The sequence below is a fragment of the Pan paniscus genome, chromosome 4, assembly GCF_029289425.2.
Source record: "Pan paniscus chromosome 4, NHGRI_mPanPan1-v2.0_pri, whole genome shotgun sequence".
Lineage (NCBI taxonomy): Eukaryota > Metazoa > Chordata > Mammalia > Primates > Hominidae > Pan > Pan paniscus.
In genome coordinates this window covers 114,779,817-114,799,846 of record NC_073253.2, presented here as the reverse complement: position 1 = coordinate 114,799,846, position 20,030 = coordinate 114,779,817, and the positions used below count along the sequence as shown (strand labels likewise).

Genomic DNA, 20,030 nt, shown 5'->3' with positions numbered 1-20,030 from the left:
TTTTAAATGTTACTCAAACTACCAGTCATAAGTAGTCGTGTCTTTACATTATTTAATTAAATATCAAATAGCTAATATTTTTCATTGATACATATTAAAGACAACTCACCTGCTAGACTAGCAAAGTTAGGATCAATGTGTAAGGGATTCCAGTCTCCACTGAGGCGGTACAAAGCAGCCTGTGGAGAAAGCATAAACATAACTAGAACTCAGTGTTTTGTTAGAATACATTAAATGAAAAATAGGAAACATGACTGGTTATTGGTATAAGCATTGTATCATAATGTACCTGAGGCTCTGATTTTAAAAATAATTATTTTTAACAATAAAGATTACCTATAATGAAATGTTTTTTTAACACTTGCCACTAAAATCAGTGGGAGGGAAAAACATGTAGAAAGGGAAGCCAAGAATTATATTTAGGTAAAACACTGTTACTACTACCTAAGGAGAAATTCACAAAAAGAAGTCAATCAATCTACTCCCATTTATACGCAGATAAGGTAAATGTTTATAGTCTGCTCTAAGCAAGCAAAATTTATGCCAACTTTCTTACTGGGGTGTTTTAAATTGAAGCTTCTAAGACAATATCAGACATAGAAACATCAAAGACTTCTCACTAACTTTCATTCTGCTGGTACACTAAACCCTGAACATTAGCTCACCCTGCAAGAAAACTGACTGAACTGATAGCTTGCTATTATGATAAAAGTTCTGCTGAGTCCAGATTTCCACATCACTAGTTTACTTAGATAAAGTAGGATTAGCAGCGTGGCCTGGATAACAATAGGGAAAAAGTCACCATACTTTCTGGCGTTTAAATGGTACATTCTTCCAAGTTAGAAAGCACTTACCAGCATTGAAAGGAAGAAATTCACCAATTAAGTAACTTACCAAATAATTTACCAATTAAGTAAATTACCAAGTAAGTGTATTTAATGTATCTGTAAACTTGACCCTTTTAGGTCAGCCTCAAGACTTCTTCCCTTTCTCATTAATTGCTGTGCTGTTTTCCAAAGACTACTGAAATGTTGTGTAAAGACTAGCCATATCTTTTTAAAATTACTGATCTTTTATTACTTTTAAACTATTGACTATTTTTAACAAGTTTTATTTATAGAAAATATTCTATAATTCATAAGAAAGCATCACTCTTTTTAATATGCTTCGTATAATTCCAATAAGCTCTTTTCCTTCTCCATTACTCCATACAATGGTTCTATAGATTATTTACTTTCCCAATGACTCAATATTCTTTCCTTTACATGTCTTCTTAATATAATGAAATCAAATAAACAATTATTGAATACTGGTGACTTGCAAGGTCCCATATGAGATGCTAAGAGAAGTAAATGATAATTTTTTAAAAGCACTTTATATAATAAAATGTTAGCAAATATATATCATGATGTATACAAATGAAAGAAAAACACATTTCAGGGCCTGAAATTGTGACAGGAAATTATCAAACACATGCTAGATCATGGGATTTGGTACTAGTCAGATCTAGATTCAAAGCCAGCTCTACCATTAATGGGCAAGTTTCTTCACCATTCGAAGCCTCAATTGCTCATTTAGAAACATTTAGAGGCTAACAGAACTTACTCTCACAGAGTAGTTGGAAAAAGGTGGGATAAAGCTTACAAGGTATTATCTTTGATAAATAATACCTCAATAAATGTTAGTTATTTTTTAAAGATTATAGCAACAATACAAACAACCAAGTTTCTAAGATTAGTACTAGTATTCTTATCCCACATATATCATTCCTATAAATGAATACAGTGTTCTAAAGAAATCATATTAATATGAAATATCTCACATTATTTCAATGATAGCATTGCTTTCTATAGATAACAGAGTTAAACGAAGACAAAAAAGGCTCATTATGAGAAATGACAAAAGCCAACTGACTAGATGTTTGACCCATTCAATCATAACACAAAATAAGCATTGTTCAATTAATAATGACCACTGCCAAAGCTTATCTTCTACGTATTTTGAAGAAATGGCATATTTCAGAAGGAAAGCTAAAAGTTTCTTGTGTCGTTTCATTTCTGCCTAGAAATAAGTCATTATAAATAACAACCACCAAAAAAATAAGAAAAAGAAAAATAGCTATATATTATTTTGCATACTAAAAGTAGGTGGGAGGATAATCTGCATACAGGTAAACTATTTCTTAATTTGATTTTTTAAAATTGTACCATTAAGTTAAACTAAATGCTAAATAAATAGGCTCAGGAAACTGTGCTTTTTAAGTCCTCATATCCTCGAAAAAAAAAAATACAAACAATGAGAACAAATAAAACTACACAAATCTCAAGCCTACAGTGTAACTAGAAGACAGAGAACACTGCAGAGTTCAAATTCCAGTAAGTCTCAAAATAAACACCACTTTTCTATCAGTGCTAACTTTTGAGCACCCTCTGAAAGCTACGGCAGAGTGGCAGGGCTTGAGGGGTGCAAAAGCAGTGCATGGAAGAGGGAAAAGGAAAATCACTCCCAGATAAATCCATCTTAAGGGCAAAAATACTGAAATGAATCCTGGAAGATTACAGCACTGACTACAATGAAAATAATTAATAGTACACTGGTCTTCCAGTGGCAATCCCAGAAAGATATCACTTTCGGGGAGAAGAGAATAAAACAAAGATATCACCTTTGGAGACTGGATGAAGAAAAAAAGAAGCAAGAGAGGAAATTAATGATCCTGAAAGATAATTTTTTTTATTTTTAAAAATAAAACACCTCCCCACAGTGCCCCTTCTTTAAAGCCACCCACTAAAGAAATTGCATTTTGCTACACAGAGAGAAAGGGCAATTTTGAACTAAGAATCTTGGAAACCATCCCAAACCACAAAACGCACAGAGGCAAATATTCTTCATCTGTACAACACTAACATAAAACTAAAATTGCAATTCCTCAGGGATCTAGAACTAGAAATACCATTTGACCCAGCCATCCCATTACTGGGTATATACCCAAAGGATTATAATCATGCTGCTATAAAGACACATGCACACGTATGTTTATTGCAGCACTACTCACAATAGCAAAGACTTGGAACCAACCCAGAGCAGCTAGATACAGAGTGTCCACTGGTGCATTCACAAACCCTGAGCTAGACACAGGGTGCTGACTGGTGTGTTTACAAACCTTGAGCTAGATACAGAGTGCCCATTGGTGTATTTACAATCCCTGACATAAAGGTTCTCCATGTCCCCACCAGACTCAGGAGCCCAGCTGGCTTCACCCAGCGGATCCCGCACCGGGGCTGCAGGTGGAGCTGCCTGCCAGTCCCGCGGGGTGCGCTCGCACTCCTCAGCCCTTGGGTGGTCGATGGGACTGGGCTCCGTGGAGCAGGGGGTGGCACTCCTCAGGGAGGCTCGAGCCGCACAGGAGCCCATGGAGGGGGTGGGAGGCTCAGGCATGGCGGGCTGCAGGTCCTGAGCCCTGCCCTGCGGGAAGGCAGCTAAGGCCCGGCGAGAAATCGAGCACAGCACCGGTGGGCTGGCACTGCTGCGGGACCCAGTACACCCTCCGCAGCCGCTGGCCTGGGTGCTAAGCCCCTCATTGCCCGGGGCCGGCAGCAGCGGCTCCGAGTGCCGGGCCCGCCAAGCCCACGCCCACCCGGAACTCCAGCTGGCCTGCAAGCGCCATGCGCAGCCCCGGTTCCCGCTAGCGCCTCTCCCTCCACACCACCCTGCAAGCTGAGGGAGGCGGCTCCGGCCTTGGCCAGCCCAGAAAGGGGCTCCCACAGTGCAGCGGTGGGCTGATGGGCTCCTCAAGTGCCGCCAAAGTGGGAGCCCAGGCAGAGGAGGCGCCGAGAGCGAGCGAGGGCTGTGAGGACTGCCAGCACGCTGTCACCTCTCAGTTCTACATGTCATTCCCTAATAAGTATCCCTTCTCTGAATGTCTGTTACACTTATACTACAAATCAAAGCCTTGTATTTAAACATTCATTGCTTGGAATAGGTGCCCTAGTTATCTCAGACATCTATATCTTGAGTATCCAAGTGTTCCTTCCCTTCCTTGACAATAGATGGCATTTCTTCTAATTGACTTGTATTTCTTATAGCATGGATCCAATTTCAAATGTCCCACAAATTCCCTGAAATTTACGCAAAGTTTTATGCAAAATGTTTTTTAGGGAACTGGCATATAGCTTCCATTATATTCTCTAATTATCATACAATACAAAATGGCCAAGAACCTCTGCCAAATGATGAGTGCCCATTATTCACACAAAAATATTGTTGATTTTAAAACTGTCTTTTGTCACGCAGCAAAATATTAAAACCTACCTTAAAACTAACAAAAAGTTTTAGTCATCTGAAAAAAAAACAAAAGAAAGAAAACCCCACTACTTACTGTGCGTAGAAATTCAAACCTTGGAAACTATTCAGCTTTTATTTGTAGCAGATATATTTTTTATTTCAGTATAATAAAGAGGCATTTCTTGGGTTTTCTGAACCATGAAACCACGAGCCTTTTCTGTTTTTTAGTACTCTAACAGAATTAGTTTCTCAATTAAGCCTTATGTAAACATAAATATGAGCACATTCTTAAGAAATTCATAAGAAACAGTAATGGATGGAAAAAATATTTAAAAGCAAGAATAAAACAATGTTCCCTCCATCACCTGATTATATGGTACAGAAAAAAAAATACATATGTACCAACTTTAATTCTCTCTGGCTTATGAGATTACAATTCTATTTGCTAGGAAACATAAGTCCTGCAGAAGTTTTCATATCGAACATACCAAAAAAAATTTTTTAACTTTTAAGTCCAGGAGTACATGTGCAGGATTGTTACATAGGTAATTGTGTGTCATGGGGGTTTGTTGTGCATATTATTTAATCACCCAGGTATTAAACCTACTACCCATTAGTTATTTTTCCTGATCCTCTCCCTTCTCCTATCCTCTACCCTCCAGTAGGCCCCACTGTGTTGTTCTCCTCTAAAACACAACCAAAAATTTTTTAAAGTGACCTTTCTGAACAATTTGCTGTTATTACATGCACACACACTGCATTACTCCAGAGGTTTAAGGATTTTATGCTATATCTGCATGGTTAGTCTACTGGCCATCTTAGAGAAGAATCTTAAGGTCTCTCAAAAATAAACTTGCTTTTCTCACTTTTATGGTTGCCTTTTGCTTCTTAAACAAATTTTTCTATGGTCACAGAATTTGTGAACTGACAGGACATTTTATCTCCTTCACCAGAAAACAAATTTTTTATGTCAAACAAAAAAGATTAAATCACCTACTGCTTCTAAGATGCTTTATTTGCCTATCCTTTACAGTTGGTATAAAATAATCTGTTTCCAAGCAGTGTGGCATTGCTTTCTTTCCCAAAGAGGAAAGGATGACTAATACTTGCCTTTTAACTAATTTTTATCCTGCACTTACTCTGAGGCTTTCATGAAATTCTTCACTCTTAAAGTGGGCGGCCTCTCCAAAGAAAGCACTCCATTACCAACAACATGCAATGCTTTTTAAATTGACTAATAAAAAACCATTTTATATTTTATTTTGGTATCTAGTGGGAAAACATTAATAACTAAAAATTAAAAAAAATAACGTGCAATCACAGGAAACATGTCTGTATGTTTATTATGTTGAATAATAACATATTATTCATTATGCATTAGATGCATAATGTTATAAGGTATCAGAGCTATAAATTAAAAAGTGTCATCAACCAGGTGGATTTATCATTTTTTAAAAATACAATCTTACCTGATTAAGAGAGGTGGTATCTGTAAGTACAGCATCAGGAGGTCTATTAGGTATGGCTACAGCTACCTAAAATTAAGACATTACATGTTTAATCTTAAATACAAATTATCATTATTCTCTTTAACCAAACTCACATTTGATACACGATCATGTTTCAATACAATAAACTCTGCAAATTGGATAAAAGGGTTTAAAAAAAAAATCATGCTCAGGAAATAATGATATTTAAAATTTCATAACTCCTAGCTTCATCTACTCTATGATTTGCCTGAAATGACCTGTTTAAATGTAAAGAATTATGTAATCAGATAAATCCTCCAGGCCACAATGGAGAAAAAGTTAAGGACAGTTACTCCCTATGTAAAAGATGAAAACAACTACAAGAATTAGACATATAATTCACATCTAAATTGATTCAGTCTTTAAAACTGGTCTTTTAAATCCTTGCATATTTTAATTTGCCATCTTAACAAAATAATACATTTTAAAGTTGGTTACCAAAAATATTTGAATTATTATGATCCCTTAATGCCAACACTTAAAATTCCTTTTTGATGAAAAGTTTGCAACATCTACAAAGTAAGTATCTGAGTGCCAGTTTAGGGTTGATTTAAACCAAAGTAAACATAAAAAATTCAAGTAGCTAATATCTACTTCTCAATCATTTATAATAGAGGCAAAATTTTATTATAGAATAATTTAAGTAAATTTTCCACAACAAAGTAAGCTTTTATCCTTTCAGAGAGTTAAGAAATTAGTGATTTTTCATTACTAAAATGCCACACTTAGATATATTCCCAAACTTCTCCTCACAAACCCCGCCACACCCAAAACATAAAAAAAGATCATGAGGGAAGTTGCTGCTTCTAAAAGCAAACAAAAGTCAGGCTGCCGTTTTTCAAAAATCATTGCATGAATTACACTCCTTTGTTTCAGTTGCATCCAGTGTATTTTGCAGGTTTTATTTACAAATTCATTTTCAATGCATTCTACTAGGTTTTGGAGGACCTGACTTCAATCTATAGGTCCCGAGCAGTCTTTTAAAATTTCTGAGTACCAAGAGTTCTCTGAACCTGTCTTGATTCTGAGGGCTGCCTGATTAAAAATAAACAAATAAAAATTAAAAATTAAAAAATTCTGAGTACCTTTTATTCCACAAAATCCATTGTATGCCATGTATACAAAGGGCATTTAAGATGGACAGTGCTGCGATGGTAGTTTTACTGTTAACAGACTAGAAACTCGTTTATGGCACAGGGCTTCACCATGACTTGACATCATCTCTGATTTTTTTCTCAAAGCAACAAGTGATACTTGTGATAAGTGCTTAGAGAATGGTATCTAGTTTAGATTACTTTCTGGTCTACAGTAATTCATTATTGCCCAATATTAAAAAGAACATACAGGGAGCACGAGGTGGATGGGACACCTGAGGTCAGGATTTCGAGACCAGCCTGGCCAACATGGTGAAACCCCGTCTCTACTAAAAATACAAAAATTAGCCAGGTGTGGTGGCGGGCGCCTGTAATCCCAGCTACTTGGGAGGCTGAGGCAGGAGGATCACCTGAGCCTGGGAGGCAGAGGCTACAGTGAGCTGAGATTGCACCACTGCACTCCAGGCTGGGCGATACAGTGAGATTCCATCTCAAAAAAAAAAAAAAAGAATAAAGAAAAAGAACATACAGTTAAAAAGGAAAAACAAATAGCATGTTATATTTACTTCATCTAATATAGCCTCAGACTTGTATTTTACCCTTTCTAAAATAATATCTTCACTAAAAGCTTGGAAGTTTTAAGAGTGAATATAACATTTCCAAGCTTTTCATTCAGAGAATGCCACTGCATGTTTCTGCATTGCACAACTTGCCTTAGGGTTCTTAATAACTCATAATTTGCTACCTGTGAATAGATACAACCTCACGTAAATAATACCCATTTAATATCTGTCAAGGTAATTTTTTCACATCCAAGCAATAAGTGAGGACAACTTTTTTTTAAATGCGGGCCCAGGACATTGTTTTCATATAGTATTGATCAATACTAATTTTTCAAACAGCTTTACTGACACAATACACATATAATTCACCCCTTTAAAATGTAAAATCCAGTCATTTTTAGTATATTCATAGAGTTGTCCAACCATCACCAGAATCAACTTAGGCACATTTTCATGTCCCCAAAAGAAAACCCTATACCCATCAGCAGTCACTCTCCCTTGTCTCCTTTCTCCTCCAGCCCTTGGCAACATCTAACCTACTTTCTGACTCTACAGATTTGCCTAACCTGGGTATTTCATATAAACACAGTATGTGGTCACTTGCTATCAATCTGAAGAACTTTATTTAGGATTTCTTATAAGGCAAGAATGCTAACAACAAATTCTCTCAGTTTTTGTTGTCCAGGAATGTCTTTATTTTACATTTATTTTAGAAAGCTCATTTTGCTGGTTATAAAATTCTTAGTTGACCTTGTGGTATTTTTTTTTTCCTTTCAGCACTCTGAATACATTAGCCCACTATCTTCTGACTTCCATTGTTTCTGATGAGAAGTCAGAGGTCAGCTCTTAATCTTATTAGGGTTCCTCTGTAAGTAATGAGTCATTTTTTCTCTGATTATTTTCAACCTTTTCGTTTCTGGCTTTCAACACTTTTACTACAATGAAGAGAATATGGATTTCTTTAGATATATAATCTATTTGGAGTTGACTGAGCTTCTTGGATGTATAATGTTTTTCATCAAAAGCCATTATTTCCTCAAAATTTTTTTCTGTTCCTTTCTCTGTCTCTGATACACCCATTATATGAATGTTAGTGTGCTTAGTGATACTCCATCTTTCTCTAAGGCTCTTCATTCTTTTTCCTTTTCTTCACTGTAGTTCTCTCTGTTCTTTAGTTTGTATAATCACTATCAATCTATCTTTAAGCTTTTTTGATTCTTTCTTTTGTCAAATCTACATTTGGCCCTTCAACAGTAAATTTTTCATCTCAGTTATTATACTTTCAGCTCCAAATTTCCTATTTGAGTCTTTGTAATAATTTATATATATTTAGTAACATTTAAGCATGGTTTCCTCTAGTTCTTTGAACATAAATAACAGCTGCTTTGAAGTCTGTCTACTAAGTTCTCTCAAAGGCAGTTTCTGTTGCCTGTTTGTTTCTTCCGTCTATGCATCACACTCTCCTGTTTCTTCCATGTCTTATAATTTTTTGTTGCTAACTGGGCATTTCAGATAATAGATTATAACAACTCTAGACACTAATCCCCCACCCCTTCCAGGGCTTGTTGTTATTGTTTATTTATTTAGTAACTTAGCTAGACTCTTACATTTGAGTCTATTCTCCCAATAGTGTACAGCCTCTGATATTGCTCCTCAGAGAGTGTACCTTGAATAGGTGCAGTCACCCTACGATGACACTGGTTTTAGCAGGCTCTCTTTGACTGTCTCTCGTTGGTCTCTCTGTTAAACTGTCTGCCTCTTTTGGTATCATACCCAGTTGTAAGGTTCCACTAATTGCTAGATGACTGTTCTATTTTTTTCAACAGTGTCCTGGGGTATAAATTGTTCAACAATCTGATCCAATTAAATTCAAGCCTCTTTGCAAGGGTAGTCATTGAGGCCAGTCTTTGACGTTTGTTACAATCCCAGGAGGGCTTTTCTTAGCTATCTCTTTCCCTGGTTCTTTCTAGTAAATGTCTAGCTGGGCTACACTTTAGCTCCCTGCTGTTATGGAACTACCAGCCTTCTCTTAATTGCTTATCACTACAGTCACACCTTGTTTTTGAGGGCATCCCTATGCTTGAACTTCCAAATACTTAGTTACAAAAAGACTCTGTTTCCTTGAGAAGAGGGTCAGAACTTTGTGTTATTACAGCCTTCCTCTCCCTCTAGGCAGAACTTCTGCAGGAATAGTGACATACTTCTTTCCAAATGATACACTTGCTTTACAAGAAGGAAGCAGGGCAGGTGTAGTAGCTTCTGTTCTTCTCTGCTGGCTCTCCAACCATGGAACCTCCACGCTACGGGAAAGCTAGGGCAAGTGCAATCAGGGCCCCAGTATTCTCAGCCTGCCACAGGTAGGGTAAAGTCTCCACTCTGTAAGTGGGGGCTGGATGGAGAAATAGAGGCTCACAAGTCAGTCACTTTTACCTGGAATAGAGCATCCGCAATTCAGAGCTAGTGGGAAGGATAAGAAATGTTAATAGCCTGCCCATCCTGGGAAGACAGCACGGCAGAGGGCTCCTACGTTCTTGGCTGCAAACGCCTGGGGTACAGTTTCTGTCATGCTCAGCCAGGAGAGGAAGAACAAAGAGAGGGGTTGTGACTCAAATGCCACACAGTCTCACTGTTCTTACCAAAATATAATAGATTTTCTTGAATAAATGTTTCTTCATTTGCTCTATACCCTTAGGACAATTTCCAGAGACATTAAATAGCTGTGTTTTAAAATAATTTTTTACAAGTCATGGTTGTTTCACTGACAAGAAAGTCCAAGGGGCTTCTTACGTCACCATTCCAGAAGTCTTTTCCCAATACTGCTTTAAATAATACTTTATTTACTACAGAAGAATATTGACTACAGTATAATCTTATTACCACAAGTAACTTAAAGGTAAAGCCAGATTAACGTGAAATCCAAATTAAATATTTTTAGGAAAAATATGTTTCTAGAATTTGAGAACAAAAGAATAACCAGAATTATCTTGCATAAGAGAAATACTTAGGTCCTTTAATAAATGAAGATTTTAATCTATACAAGGATCACTTGTGTTCAATTTTTCTAAAAACTTTTGGGGTCTGCAAAGATTGTACAAGAAAATAACAAATATTCCCATAATTATCTCAGATACATTATACTTAACTCAGCAAGGCTTTTCTATATATAAAATATGTTGTACAGAGAATATATAAACATAAACAGCACTTCAAATTCAAGGAACACACACTATTTCAAAGTACGTATTACCAAGTCTCTATGCTATAAGATTACATATATGGTAATATAAGATCAATATACAGTTGACCCTTAAACAATGTGCAGCTTGGGAGCACTGACTATGCAGTCAAAAATTCATGTATAACTTTTGACTCCCTAAAATCTTAACAACTGATAGCCTACTGTTAACCAAAACCCTTACCAATAACATAAACCATCAATTGACACATATTTTGTGTTATTATATTCTGCATTATTACAATAAAATGAGCTAGGAAACGTTTTCTACACTGGCTGCCACCTCATCTGAAATCAGCACATTCCATGGAGGAAGGAGTCCTGCTTTGCTGCATCGTCTATCCAAGGGTTTAATGTTGGTAAATGAGCAAATCTAGCATTTGTACAAGGCTCCCTAAGACTCCTGCAGCAGTTGACCAAGCCTGGGGACATAATGGAATCTGGAGTTTCCTGGGGCCTTGTTTTGAAAAAGACTTGACATACACATAGGAAGAAAGGCACAAAAATAAACATTCACTTGTCTCTGAGAAAAAGAAGAAGAAGAGGAAGAAGAAACTAGGAAAAAGAAAATGTCATGAAAAACATAAAAAATGAAAGAATATTTACTATTCAGTAAGTGGAAGTAGATCATCATAAAGGTCTTCATCCTCATCATCTTCACATTGGGTAGGCTGAGGAGGAGGAGGAGGAGGAGGAAGAAGAGGGATTGGTCTTGGTGTCCCAGGGGTGGCAGATGTATAAGAAAATTTGCCTATAAGTGGGCTCATGCAGTTCAAACTCATGCTGTTCAAGTCTCAATTGTATAGGTAAGAATCCTTAACTACACATATATTTTGCTTACAAAGTCATGGCTTACCTTGACTTTGTCTGATGTCCGTTTTCCACCAAAGCCTCCAGAGCCAACAAGAAAGAGAGAGAACTGATTGTGGCATATAAGTTCCTTCTCAGAATAAGAATAGACTGAAAAGTAAATAAAAGAAAAAATAAAAGAAGTTACCACCAAAAGGCATAACTAGTTAACCAAGATAGGTTCAACAATTCCTGTCAAGGTTTCAAAAACAAAATCCAATTACTGAAAGAGTTCTAACATGTAAAGGTGTCCAAGTTTGGATTACAAAGCATTCATTTTAATCCATTCATACCAGAATCTGAAAGGCAGAGAGAAGAGGAGCTTCAAAAATCCTTTCTTAACTATGAAATAGCAGTTCTTTCACTTTTCTTAAGGCTCTCCAACTGCTATTCAGATCCCAGTTATTTCCACCTTAAACATTTCAAATAATCGCACTAGAAAGTACAGGTAACCACACTCGAACTTTCAAACATTCTGCCAAAGCAGTCAAGAAGAGCATGGAGAGGAAATAAGTGGGAATGAAGGTATAAGCCACATGAGGGCAGGATCATGGCTGTTCTGCTCACTCTTATTTTCCCATCAACTAGAATAGTTCCTGTACAGAAAAAAGGCACCTAATAAGTGTTTATTAATTAATAAATCAGTGAATAAATGATATGAGTGAGCAAGTTAGCAAATAAGTGAGCAAGTAATGAATAAGACAGCTGTCCCTCTATTTACTAACTTACTAGGGACAGATTATTATCTGTTTCATATCTAGCTCTGCAAAACTAGAAATATGATTTTAAATTGCATACTAAAGAAAAATCTAATTATAAACAAAAATAAGGAAAGGCATGTCAATGTAGTTCAAATAAGATTTTTATTTTTATCACATAGGCAACTGAATAACCAATTTCACTTTGTCTACAAATTCTAATATACTAAGGACCATTACCAAGTTGTATTTCAATAAATGGAGCAGATCAAGAGAGAACAGTAAAAATCAAAGAAAGGTTTCGGCAGGACTTTTTTTTTTTTGGTATGTTACATTTGGTTCAATGGTGAGAAGACTAAAAGAGAACTGGGAGAATAGTAGCCAAGTGTTGGCCAACATCTGGAATGACAAGTATGAAAACCTAAAAAGAGAAGAGAAAGGAAGAGGAAAAGGAGGAGAAGGAAGATAAAGAACATACATAATATTTAAGAGCATCAAAAATGTTCTCAATTGATTATTAAGCAAAAATAAAGCAAGTTCCAAAACAGCATATATAGTATAACCTCCTATGTATTTACAACAAAAATGATAAACTTATATTCCAAATATTAAATAATGTCAAACTTTATACTGTTCTTGGGTTCCAAAATCACTGACAACAAATATCTACTTTTTTGTTCTTAAACTTTAAAACTTACAAATTTTAAACTTAAATTTAAATTTAATTTTTAAAATTTAATTTATAAAATGTACAAATTTTTTTTTTTTTTTTTTGATACAGAGTCTTGCTCAGTCACCCAGGCTGGAGTGCAGTGGCACAATCTCAGCTCACTGCATGCTCTGCCTCCAGGGTTCACGCCATTCTCCTGCCTCAGCCTCCCAAGTAGCCGGGACTACAGGCGCCCGCCACCATGCCCGGCTTTTTTTTTGTATTTTAAGTAGAGACGGGGTTTCACCGTGTTAGCCAGGATGATCTCGATCTCCTGACCTCATGATCTGCCCGCCTCGGCCTCCCAAAGTGCTAGGATTACAGGCGTGAGCCACCGCGCCCAGCGTAAAATTTACAAATTTTAAGCATCATATCTTCACCTTATGTTTAATTACTAGTATTTCAACATTTATTAAACTACTACAATCTTTTTTCCTACTGCAAATAAAATGTGGCTGTGGTGTTTAAACCACATCATAAGGTCAAGTCTAGAAACTTATAAAAGCACAAGTCTAGGAGCCTAACTACCATTTATAAGAATAATTTAGTGTTCAAATATGTTCCAAGTTCCAAATAGCTAACACATTAAAGAATACCTAAAACACAGCCTAATTGTCAAGTGAGGACTATCTAATATTCCTTCCTGCCAAAAACATACTCCAGCAAGCTTAATTCTCCTCTACATTATCAATACAAGCCACATTTATCACCTTTGTGCTTTGGTTATGTTGTCTTAAATCCAATGAAATGCCTCACCCTTCCCAGCCTAAGCCCAGAAATAAATGCTTCTCCCCCTCCTTCTTTATTTTTCTTAAAGAGTTTAAAAATGCTTATCTTGTTTTCTAACAAATTGGAAGACAAATACTAACTTATTAATCAACTTCTATGGTGAAGTATTATGTCATACACAAAGCCTATCAATCTAACAATATTATTATAAGAATTGTAAATAAATTACCATCCATAATAATCACTACACCGGATCCTTTATCTAGGACATCAGCAACAACTGCTTCACATTTTAATTTTCCTAGAAAGAAAAGTAAAAGAAATACAGTGTCTTAAAAACCAAAGATTACTATAATAAGATGTGAAAGAATTTAATAGCATTTCCACTGTAAGCTCAGCAAAACTAAAAAACTATGGTTTGAAATAATGTTCCTGAACAACAGATGCTGCAGAGGATGTGGAGAAATAAGAACGCTTTTACACTGTTGGTGGGAGTGCAAATTAGTTCAACCACTGTGGAAGACAGTGTGGCGATTTCTCAAGGATCTAGAACTAGAAATACCATTTGACCCAGCAATCCCATTACTGGGTATATACCCAAAGGATTATAAATCATTCTACTACAAAGACACATGCACTCATATATTTATTGTGGCACTATTCACAATAGCAAAGACTTGGAACCAACCCAAATGTCCATCAATAATAGACTGGATAAAGAAAATGTGGCACATATACACCATGGAATACTATGCAGCCATAAAGAAGGATGAGTTCATGTCCTTTGCAGGGACATGGATGAAGCTGGAAACCATCATTCTCAGCAAATTATCACAAGATCAGAAAATCAAACACCGCACGTTCTCACTCATAAGTGGGAGTTGAACAATGAGAACACATGGACACAGGGAGGGGAACATCACACACCAGGGCCTGTCAAGGTGTGCGGGACAAGGGGAGGGATAACATTAGGAGAAATACCTAATATAGGTGATGGGTTGATGTGTGCAGCAAACCACCATGGCACGTGTATACCTATGTAACAAAACTGCACATTGTGCACACGTACCCCAGAACTTAAAGTATAATAAAAAATAATAATAATGTTCCTGAACTCACTAGAAAAAATAATTCAACAGTAAAAGCAGTCAGAATACCCGAATCGCTAAATTTCAAACATCAATATTTGATACATTAGATTTTTTTAAATAACCATTGGCAATGTCAAGGACTCCTCTTGGTCTCTTTTGACCCTGTTATTCAACAAACATTTGTTGAGCATACAACCAATACTGTTTACCCCATTCTTTCTTAAATTTCTACTCCTATTCAACACAATACTGCAACTCCTACCCAGAGCAATCTGGCAATAAAAAAAAAAAAAATTTTTAAGACATCCAAATAGGAAAAGAAGTCAAATTATCTCTCTTCACCAATGATATCATTCTATACCTAGAGAACACTAAAGACTCCATCTACCAAAAGGCTCCTAGAACTGATAATGAGTCAAGTAAAAGTTTCAGGATACAAAATCAATGAACAAAAAAGAGTAGCATTTCCATACACCAACAATATTCAAGCTGAGAGCCAAATCAAGAATGCAATCTCATTTACAATAGCCACAAAAAAATAAAATATCTAGGAATACATCTAATCAAGGTGGTGTAAGGTCTCTACAAGGAGAACTATAAAACACTGCTGAAAGAAATCACAGGTAACACAAACAAATGGAAAAAACATTCCATACTCATGGGTTGGAAGAATCAATATTGTTAAAATGGTCATACTACTCAAAGCAATCTGCAGATTCAATGCTGTTCCTATGAAACCACCAATGTCATTTTTTACAGAATTAGAAAAAACTATTCTAAAACTCATATGGTACCAGAAAGAGCCAGAATAGTCAAAGCAATCCTAAGTAAAAAAAAAAAAAACAAAGCTGGAAGTATCATATTAACTGACTTGAAACTATACTATAAAACTACAGTAACCAAAACAGCATGGCACTGGTACAAGAAAAGACCAATGGAAAAGAACAGAGAACCCAGAAGTAAACCCACACACCTACAACCATCTGATCTTTGACAAAGTTGACAAATATAGGGAATGGGGAAAGGACTCCCTATTCAATAAACGGTGCTGAGATAACTGGCTAGCCATATGCAGAAAAATGAAACTAGACTCCCACCTTTCATCATATACAAAAATTAACTCAAGATGGATTAAATATTTAGATGTAAGACCTCAAAGTATTAAAATTCTAGAATAAAACATAGGAAATACCATCCTGGACATCAGCCTTAGGAAATAATTTATGGCTAAGTCCTCAAAAGCAATTACGATCAAAACAAAGATTAACAAGTAGGACCTAATTAAACTATGAACAGAGTAAACAGACAACCTAAAGAATGGGAGAAAATATTCTCACACTATGTATCCAATAGAGGTCTAATGTCTAGAATCTATGAGGAACGTAGTTCAACAAGCAAAAAACAAATAATCCCATTAAGAAATGGGCAAAGGACATAACAGACACTTCTCAAAAGAAGGCACACAAGTGGCCAACAAACATAAAAAAAATGCTTCATAACACTAATCATCAGAGAAATGCAAATCAAAACCACAATGAGATACCATGTCACATCAGTCAGAATGGCTATTACTAAAAAGTCAAAAAAATAACAGATGCTGGTGAGGCTGCAGATAAAACAGAACATTTATACACTGTTGGAGGGAATGTAAATTAGTACAGCTACCATGAAAAGCAGTCTGGAGATTTCTCAAAGAACTTAAAACAGAACTACCATTTGACCCAGCAATCTCATTACTGGATATATACCCAAAGGAAAAGAAATCATTCCACCAAAAAGACATATGCACTCATATGCTCACTGCAGCACTATTCACAATAGCAAAGACATGGAATCAATCTAGGTGCCCATCAATGGTGAAATGGATAAAGAAAATGTGGTACATATATACCATGGAATACTACACAGCCATGAAAAAGAACAAAATCATGTGCTCCGCAGCAACACGGATACAGTTGGACGTCATTATCCTAAGTGAATTAATGCAGGAACAAAAAACCAAATACTGTGTGTTTTCACTTATAAGTGGGAGCTGAACTCTGGGTACACGTGGACATAAAGATGGGAACAACAGACAATGGGGACTACTAGAGTAGGGAGAGCAAGAACTGAAAAACTACCTATTGGGTACTATGCTCACTACCTGAGTGATGGGATCATTCATATCCCAAAGTTTAGCATCACACAATACACCCACATAATAAATCTGCACAGGTACCTCCTGAATCTAAAATAAAAGTTAAAATTCTTTTTTAAAATAATAAAGTTTATATAAAACCAAAAAAAAAAAAACAGACAGAAAAGAAAGTACTGCTGCGAGGTTTCCTTCACTCCTTCTAGTGGTTATTTTTAACATGATGAGGGTAAGTCAGCCTATGACACTACCACTATAGCCAACAAATGAGCCATTAAGAGATGTTGTTATCAGTCTCCTGATGCTTGACACTTTGTGTCTCATCAATTGGTGTGTTTTATAAACAGTAGTAGATTATAAACAGTAGTAGTGACCTTGGTTTTCTGCAGTTTAAAAGGTTCCCAACCACAAATATCTCATATTTTGAACATTCACATTTACTACACAGTAAATTTTAAAACTGCTCAAAGAAAATGCACAGGCTGTACTGAGAAAAAATAATTCATGAGAAATATAACTTGAGGCTAAGGAAGTAAAAAAAAATGAAAAAGTTATTCTCTACACCTTCCTATTCACATCACTGTTCAGTTATCATCACTCTGGAGTATATATCTAACCTCTCTTTTCGTATTTTAAAATCCCTAACGGCAGAAACCTATCTTGCACATTTCTACTTCCCTTATAACAATGGTTTCCAAGTGGACCCATAGGGCTGGGTACATATGAAACATGTAAGGAGCTTCCTAGCCACTGTCACCAACACCACCACCCCACCACATACATACATGCACACATACACACACACACACACACACACACACACACACACACAATTTCCAAGGTTGGGATTGAGAATCTACATTTTACTTAAATTAACAGATAATATAATGTAATAACTCGGGTGATTTTGATATACAGACAGGTTAGAAAATTACCTACTACCTAATACTGTGCCTTGCAAATACTGGGTATCCAGCAGATATATGATCAATGCACAATCACCACAAAGTGTACTGTTTCACATAAAAAGAGCTGTTTTGAAAACATATGCTATAATACTTACACTGAAATAAAGCTATTCAGCTTCAAGCAATAAAAATCTCATACATTTTTTAGACAAATAAAAAGGTTTAAGAAAAATATTCAAGTAGGATTCTAGCTACTTGCCGACCTCTACATTGTATAACATGAAATGACAAATATTAACAAAACATTCCTTTTTGTATTCTACCACCTTATGTGACCAGTATATAATTAGACAACATTCAAACATCAAAGTAGAGAAATAAATATATCCAATTATAGTGAAAAAAATTAAAAGAGATTTACTAAACAAGTAAGATATTTTTGAGAAAAGTAAAAATGATTATTAAAGCAGACTTGTTTTTATTTTCTCCAAAAAAAAAGAAAAAAATGAATTACAAGAAATTCTGTATCTTTTAACATTGTTTGCTTTATGAAAATCAGTATAAAGATAAATACCTGAGAAAAGAACAATAATCATAAGAACCATAACAGATTATATGCAATCACTAAGTTTAGAGCACACACACGAACGTTCCTTTCAGTTGTTAATAACACATACATCAACAGAGATAAATTATGAAATAAATTTTTAAGACTATTAAAGGACAAAGCTTAAGGTGACCAAAACAGATACTAGTTAACATCAGTCTACTCTAATGGCTCACATGTGCATAACAATTTGTGATATGTTTCATTAGGTCACTCTACACCAGTTTAACACACTGATGTTGTTTAAAAGGTTAATCCGGAAATAAAAGTATGGTATTATGGAATTAGTATATCAATAACTCACCTGCTCTGGGAAGTGGTTTATATAACTCTAAGTACTGCTCTCCATGAAGAACCTATGTTAGGGTAAACAAAATTTTATTAGCAAACTTTCTTGCTCCACAGGTTCTGCCTATGGATACTGTTACTCGCAAGTGACATTTTACCATCCACAGGCTCACATTTCTCCCCAAGTTATCTATCTCTGTTTGGCTCCTTCTTAATCATGTGATTGAAAAATAATCAATCCCCCAATCTCAAGACAGTCAGCTCTTCTGGAGCAGAGAAGATATATTTGTGTTCTTTCTTGGCGTTCATAAAGCCTTGTTGACTGTTAATTACATATTATTTGCCAAGAGACAATAAACTAGGCTGTATTCCCAGAACTTATAACAGTGCCCGGAACATACTGGGCATCCAATAAATATTCATTGAATAAGAATGAACAAATGGGCCAGTGCTAGTAATTTCAGGTCACATATACCAAATACAAATGACACAACTAAAACACAAAGAAAAACCTTACAACCATGTTCAAAATGAAAGCACTGTCAATGTGAATATCCCTTTCTTATAATACTTTGTAAATTATCTACAAAGAGTAAATACTAAGGACACTGTGTAACTTAATAGCCACTTAATCTCAATGTATCAAACAAAGAATGCACCAAGGTATATAGGAAAACAACGGGACAGGAAAACCAAAACCTGAAGCATACACTCAAATGATCCCACTTTCACTGCAGAGGGCCAGTTTACCAGTCTTCCTCAGAACCCAAAAGGATTTAAAAAAAAAAAAAGGAAGAAGAAGAAGGGGAGGTGGTTGATGAGAAGACAAATGAAGGTCAGCTTTACTGTGTCATACGGCTTGAAAAAGTCAAGGTTAAGAAGACTAGGATTCAAGTTCCAAGATGCATGAACACCATTTACGATTTCCAATAGTTCGGGGGAATTTTGAAACATTTGTTTTAATTTTTTGCATTTACATTGTTCAAAGTATATAGTAACTAACCATGGGAGTGTGAATGAAACAGCAAACTGCCCAGCACATATTTCTTGTCTTCCTCCCAACTTCATGAAACACTCTAATAAAATAAGTGGCCATCAACTCAGAGCAGCAATGGGCTAACTGATCCACCAGTAAATAAGTTCTCCAATCAGTCAAAGTTACAGATACCAGCTCATAGCCCCATGATTCAAAAATTATTACCAGGCTCATAACCTGAATCTTACTCCAAGAAATAAAATATACCCTGTCTCAAAGAACTGTTCACTCCTCCTTCTTGACACACTTCATTCATTTGGGTTCTCAAATACCCTATTC

At 35.9% G+C, this 20,030-nt stretch overlaps 1 protein-coding gene across 5 annotated transcripts in view; it reads right to left on the bottom strand.

The window, feature by feature from the left end:
* Positions 1 to 20,030, bottom strand: part of HSD17B4 (hydroxysteroid 17-beta dehydrogenase 4) — an 87,465-nt gene that overhangs the window by 16,938 nt on the left and 50,497 nt on the right. For all 5 annotated transcript variants that reach the window (XM_003826707.5, XM_003826709.6, XM_003826708.7 and 2 more), the window contains 5 exons: positions 18,732 to 18,783; positions 13,917 to 13,988; positions 11,559 to 11,662; positions 5,751 to 5,816; positions 110 to 179 (listed from right to left, as the gene is read on the bottom strand). In XM_003826707.5, the coding sequence (XP_003826755.2) occupies positions 110 to 179; positions 5,751 to 5,816; positions 11,559 to 11,662; positions 13,917 to 13,988; positions 18,732 to 18,783 (364 nt within the window). The remainder of the gene's footprint in view (positions 1 to 109; positions 180 to 5,750; positions 5,817 to 11,558; positions 11,663 to 13,916; positions 13,989 to 18,731; positions 18,784 to 20,030) is intronic.